At 42.9% G+C, this 7002-nt stretch overlaps 1 protein-coding gene across 1 annotated transcript in view; it reads right to left on the reverse strand.

The window, feature by feature from the left end:
- The window catches only part of grm3 (glutamate receptor, metabotropic 3), a gene marked incomplete at its 3' end in the record, with an annotated part of 54763 nt that extends 50975 nt beyond the window's left edge, over positions 1 to 3788 (reverse strand). Inside the window, exons 1-2 of the mRNA XM_080736777.1 lie at positions 3534 to 3788; positions 1488 to 1631 (exon numbers count right to left, since the gene is read on the reverse strand). Coding sequence (XP_080592903.1) covers positions 1488 to 1631; positions 3534 to 3644 — 255 coding nt within the window. The 5' untranslated portion in view covers positions 3645 to 3788. The remainder of the gene's footprint in view (positions 1 to 1487; positions 1632 to 3533) is intronic.
- Positions 3789 to 7002: the final 3214 nt, after the last annotated feature.

The raw sequence follows: 7002 nt of genomic DNA on the forward strand, positions 1-7002 counted from the left end.
CTTTAATCTAACCCAACAGGGATCATATTGTTGTAGAATGTAGTACTAGTACTATCCACTAGAGTGTGCCCAACGATAATCTCCTAGAGTCTGGACTAGCGAGTGGACAGCAGTAGACCCATAATGGCGGCGCCCATTGGCGGCCATTATGTCTCCCGGTCCGCCGAACGGGAGCTATAAAACACGATCCGAACGTCGTGCGCACGCCATTTACACTCGTTTTTGCTCTTGAGTGACCAATCTGTCAGTCCAGCCATTTTTTTCCGAATGAAAATCGGTCTACATATGGTAAAGTTTGATAAGAAAAACGTCAACATTCAATGCTGTAAAAAGGCCCATTCTATGTTATGGCCGAACGACTTCCGGGTTACGTCATCGATGATGTCACTTCCTTCGAATATGTAACTTTAGACTAAAATTAAGCTAGAAAGGTCATTTATAGCTCAAAAAATGTCAAAGAAATACCAAAATGATCAGAAAATGATCCCCAAGGCGACGTTTGGCGATCTGGCTGCCTCACCCTCCTCAAAATGGCGATGGAAGGCGATTTGGCTGTGAACTAGTTAAGTAAAAGTATCGATACTGCAGTGTAGAAATACTTTGTTAGGGTGCCCTCACACCAAAATACCTAGAGTGGAATCCGCCAATGCATTTCAATGAGAATGGAGCGTTTTTTTGCCAGTAGAGGATTTCTGATAAAAAACGCTCCATTCTCATTGAAATGCATTGGCGGATTCCACTCTAGGTATTTTGGTGTGAGGGCACCCTTAAGCCCGTATCATAGTCGGGTCCGCGGTGGAAGGCTTTACACCGCGGTGTAGTCTTTTCGAGTCGTTTTGAGTCATGAAACTACAACGTTACATCATTCCTCACGGTGGAGAGCTTTCCACCGTGAGTCCCAACACATCTCTCTGTTTTTACTATCAGACAGACAGGCTCTACACCCCGTTCACTGATTGGTCGACCTGAACCGGTCTAGACAGGGTAAAGGACTTCACCGTGGGCCGTGACTATGATGGCCTGCACTTATTTTCTGACTTGAGGTGGAAAGCTTTCCACCTCAAATTTGCGGTGGATAGGTCTCCACCATAGACTCTGATACGGGCTTTACAAGTAGAAGTCCGGAATTCAAAATTGACTTGAGTAAAAGCACAAAAGTATTGGGATCAATATCTTTATTTTCAAATAGCCTATGTATAAACTAGGGCTAAAGTGGATTAATGTATGGTTTATAATATAATAATTTATATCTGCAAAGTAACTAGTAACTAAAGTTTTCAAATAAATGTAGTGGCATAAAAGTACCATATTTTCCTCAAAGATGTAGTGGAGTAGAAGTAAAAGTATTGGAAATTGGAATTACTCCATTAAATTAAAAGTACCTCAAAATTGTACTTGAGTACAGTATGGTGGTCCGTGGCTCAAATGCCAAATAAATAATAGAACTTGATATGAAATAGTTGGAAACCACTGCTGTAATCTGTTACCTGTATGGAGACACTGCTGTATGAGCCTCCAATGACTGCAGCTATGGCCAGGGGGCTGTCGTCTTGCAGGGCGTACGAGCCGTCTGGGCAGATGAACTCCGTGTCGTCCACCTTGGTCAGGGACGCCCGCACAAACTCCAGAGCCTGGGGAACGCAGCCAGGGACAGACACGTAAAAGAGTGTTCATTTAACACTGTTGACAACTACAAAAGATACAACACCACGTAAAGCGGGGCAGCATGTCTGTCTCCGAGTCGTGGTTGTGCAGCAAGCTTGTTGAAGCCATAAAGCCATAAAGCGTAGGTCAGTTGAGTGAGAATGTAAAGGAGAAATATATACAGGTAACTGGCTGATGGAAATAATTTGTTTTTACCAGGAATTATATGGAGAGAGGTGGGTGGAAATGGTGAAGGAACACATTGTCGTTTTGTAACTTTGTAACCGCTGATGTGAAGTTGGAGCCACATATACAGGTGTATGCACATCATTTCTTTGTGTGTGTGTGTGCGCGTGAGTGTGCACGTCTATGGTGCAATGCAACTCTGATGTCATAGTCTGACATCATAGTACTGACATCACAGACTGGCCTGGACACGGAACACCATGTATGGGCATAAAGATCGTCACAACCGGCACTCCAACATGGAACACCATATATGAGGATGACAATTACCGTTAACCAAAACTCGTTAGGCTACATCAACATGTTGCCTGCTGTCCAGTGTTTTGTGCTATAGTATAAAAGTATGTCCATTGCACAGTACTGTATGTGCTATAGGTACTGTAGCCTACTGCCTACCATAGGACCATAATAGCCAAAAAAAAACAAATGTCCCCCCCAAAATAAAATTTCGCAACAATCCATTACATTAATGGGAGACCCCAAAGATGAGGAAAAAAACATGGTTGCCTTTAGTTCTAACTCGGGTGGGGGTATCTCAAAAACGAAGGCCTTTTTTGAGGACTTGCTGCTGGACTAAACATTTTTGCCAATAATACAGTATCGTGCCTAAAATAGGGATGGCAAAACTGAAGTGGTTAAAAAGCAGACTTCATTCTCATCAAGACAATAGAGTCTTAAACATGTCACGCTGGGTGCTTCATTCCTCTAATAGCTCCACAATGAAATCCTCGTTCTGTTTTTGAATTAAGATAAAGACAATCCCTAAAGGAGAATACTGGCATTTTTGATTATTCGGTTCATTTCGCTCATTACACTTCCATTATAAATTCTTTGTGGGACGTTTTCCTACATGATTTTGCTTTTAGAATTTATTAAATGACATAGCTTGCATGGAACTGTGCTTCGAGGCTATTCCCTCATTCAAATGCTTTAACGACATTTGCACATTTCTGCTACACTGTGTGTGTGTGTGTGTGTGTGTGTGTGTGTGTGTGTATGGGTGTGTATACATATACATATACATATACATATACATACATATACATATACATAATATACATATACATATACATATACATATACATGTATAAATCATTCATATACACTTCTATCATAAGCAAAATGGGTCTGCAACCCAAACAGTTGAACATCGTCACTGTCAGGCAGAAACCTTGTATGTCCAAGTTTCAAATGTGTATGTTTTTTTGATAAATTAAAGTCCTGCTTCATCATACAAAAGTGTTGCACAAAAGTAATGAAAATAGCAGATCGGCTATTTTCACAATTTTATTTTCTTATTTTTTTAATCATAAGAAAAAAAGGAACGTTTTCAACCCGACAGTGACGATACAGCGATTTGCTGCCAGCCTCTTTTTAATTCATCCTATAACTTCTGCCATAGACGGAAATCTATCTGTATTTAATAAGTGTATTAATATCGCTGTTGTCTACCCGTTGATCGATCCTCGGTTGCTATAGGAGTTGCTAGGAGACGAAAAAACACGGAAACAAAACATTACGATCACCCTAAAAAAAACACGGTAAAAACACTGAAAACGCTGGCACAGAAGTGTATACTTAAATGGAAAAAACAGAGATCTCCGTCTAAGGTACGGTGAGTGTTAAGAGAGCATGTGAGACACCTGCTCCAGGGCGTAGGTGTCCCGCGAGCAGGTGTCCAGGATGTGGACGCCCAGGGAGACGCCGGGCAGCAAGTCAGGGTTGCCGTTGATCTGGTCGATGGCGAACAGCATGGCCTCCAGCCTCTGGATGCCCCGGTCCTCGTTGACGCGGCCGCACTCCTCCACCCCGGCCCCCTTCTCGTGCACGGGGAACAGGCCGCCCAGCACCAGGTCCCCCTCGATGCGGATCTCCCGGCGGGCCTGCGCGGGGGGGTCCACTCCCCCGGAGGGCAGGGCGTCCCGACACACCGCGGCCAGGATCAGGACGACGGGAAGGAGGTGATGTGCGATCATGGTTGGCCGTGGCATTGGGTAAACAGAATGAGCCAGAGAGAGAGAGAGAGAGAGAGAATGTGGTAAGGGATGAGGGGAAATGGGTGGGGATAAGGGTTAAGGGGAGGAAGGGGTTATGGATGTGGCGTGCGGTGGGGTGGAGGTGTGGGAGAGGAGCGGTGACCGTGGATGCCGGGCCTGTCCGTGGTCCATGAACCGGTCAGCGAGAGCTGGACTGGAACACACATGGAGGAGGGAACCATCTGGACATCAGCCCTGTTTGGAGAGGAGAGGAGAGGAGGGGGGAGGAGAAAAAACAGCGAGAGAGAGAAGACATTGATTGATTGATTGATTGATTGATTGATTTATTAGCAGTGTTGTTTTTGACAGCAAATTTTGATTTAGTTTTAGTCATGGTCTCTTGAATAAAATCTCATTTAGTTTTAGTCATAATTTAGTCACCTGAAAAGTTTTAGTTTTAGTCTAATTTTAGTCGACTAAATATCATAAGATTTTAGTTGACTAAATCTACAGTTGATTTAGTCGACTAAAATGTATTTTGGCAGGCCTTGATGGCATCGTAATGACACTTGGTTGCGTGCTGAAAATAGCCGATCTACAAGCCCACAACGCGTCGCAAAACGCGACGCGTTGTGGGCTTGTAGATCGGCTATTTTCAGCACGCAACACCTGAGAGCAACCAAACATAAAATGACTCTCTTCTCCATTTTGTTGACGAAATTGTCAATATATTTAGTCTTAGTTTTAGTCATCACAGTTTAGTTTTTATTTAGTTTTTATTTAGTTTTCGTCAGTGAAAAAAAACGCAGTAGACAAAAAATTTCGTCATAGTTTTAGTCGACTAAATCAACACTGGTGATTAGACAAAAACGGAGAACAGTACAAGTATAGTCAATACAATAGAAATGTAGTACAGTACAAGTACAGTTAAACACCCTGCCTAAAAGGAACATCCCAAATAAGTCCTTTTACGGTAAGGTAAGGTCCTAGGTATTCAATTCATGGACATAACAAATAGCAAGCAAACATTCAATAACATCACAGTTATAAAAACACTATATGTACAGGATATGGGAAACAAGGGGCTGGGGCTAACTGGCTAAGGTAAGGGGGTGTTTATGGGAGAAGTGATAACTACCTCCATCTCTGGCCTCCTGAAAGGTGAGTTTTCAGGGCAGTTTTGAAAGATGCCAGCGAGCTACATGTTTTAAGGGAGGTAGTCAAGGAATTCCACACCTGGGTGGCAGTGTTGTAAAAGGAGAGAAGATAAGAGGAGATGTAACAGTAACACAATCCATTTGTTACAGTAAAAGGGCCAAAATGCCATCAAGAGCTCCTGTGTGAGATGTTTACGTAGGTGTTTTGATAAGGCGTGACGTGGGAGCATACAGTAGCAGACCTCTGTTCTGATGGTATTGTTAACAAGGGCTCAGAGTCAGGCCATGACTAATCTTTCCAGACTCTGTCGGCGCTACTGCCTTAAACATGTAATGTTGTAATGTTGGTAGGAATAAACACCAACACCCAGATGGAGACAAACAGAGTCCCAGATTGAGCCATGACTAAAGCTGGCATTTAACCAAACCGATTCGGCCACTAATCGGCGGCGGAAAGCGTCTGTTGCAGACAGGTCGACCAGATCGACGGGAAAGTGGAAGACTGGACTTTCCCAGTTTTGTTCAGTCGGTGCTTGCGGTCGGTGGTAAATCCTCCACTAGAATGGACCAATGGAGTCTAGTCTGCTACAGTGCAGAACTTTCCAGAAGCAAGCCTAAATAAAAGCCAGAGACATTTTCCCGTCGCACATTTTAACTAAATACCATATTCACAATTTCAACTCTCAATTTCCTATACTAATCAACTCCAAAGCAACGCTAGTAATAGTGCTGAGTGTTGTTTTGGTGAGAAGAGGAAAGAACACTGCACGGAGGAAAAATCTCTGCCTCTGCCCTACGGTTGCCAGATTCTGTGAGTGAAACAAGCGACCAGGTCTATGAAACTATAAGCCCAAAAGAAGCGACCAGTTTCACCTATTGAGCTCTATTACATTAGTTATTTTCTAAAAGAATGTTGAAAGCAAGGCCAAATAAGCAACTACACTTCAGAAACAAGCTGTGTTGCCTCAGGCAAGGTTAAAGTTTTGTGTTTATTTTTTACTTGAAGTAATTCAATGCAACATGTTTGTATTTCTATTTACATGAGAAATGCTTGTGAGTGCTTTAATGTGAAGCTGTACGTTTTATTTTGAAAGCTCCTTTTGTATGTGGCCAGAGCCACTTCCTGTCAGCACCATTATTGATGCAGCAGTGCACAGAGAGACAACCTGTTAAGAGCTGTGAGCCTGAAAAAACCCATCTAACCCACTTGGAAGCATTTTAGAGGCAATGCTGTAAGTTGTGTTGTTAATTTCAGTTAGTTTAACTCTCTGTGAACCCTTTGTGGCGTTTGGATGAATGTTTATGTTGTATTTGGAAGTTAATTATTTGACCATGTTTGCTGCTGTCTGCAGAGCAGTGCCTAGTGCACAGGTGTATATCATTCTGCTAATCATTTTGAAGTGTGAATAGCCAATTAACTGGTCACTTTGAAGTGTGCCCTGTGGATCTGCTACTTAACTGGTTTCATTTTTACTCTGAAATGCATTTAATGCTGCTAGTTAAGAACACACACACTGAATGTTTGTATTGTTTATTATTTTTCAGTTTTCACCGTCATGTCATTGAAGAAGTGCCAAAGTAAATGGTCATATCTTACACGGACTCTGTCTTCATTGGCTGTGGTTTAACTTGGTGTTTAGTGACAGTTCCCTACACTGCATGAGAACACTACAGTGAAAAAGCAACACTGGAAGTTTTCAAGTGGAGTGACAAGATGGCTACGAAAGCAAGCAGCAAGGCATCCAATGCTGGGAGCAACAGGACATCATCTTCAACAGCAAGTGCGACCCGTGCCCGAGCCCAAGCTGAAGCAGCCAAGGTGAGAGCACAATATGCTACTCAGGAGGCTAAATTAAAAATGGAAAAAGCTGCCAGAGAGGCAGAAAGGATAACACGAGATGCACAAACTCAGTTGGAAACAGTACGAATAGACACAGAATTGGAAGTGCTAACATTACAGCGAGAAGCTGATGCAGCCG

This window comes from Nannobrachium achirus (genome assembly GCF_963921795.1).
Source record: "Nannobrachium achirus genome assembly, chromosome: 11".
Classification (NCBI taxonomy): Eukaryota; Metazoa; Chordata; class Actinopteri; order Myctophiformes; family Myctophidae; genus Nannobrachium; species Nannobrachium achirus.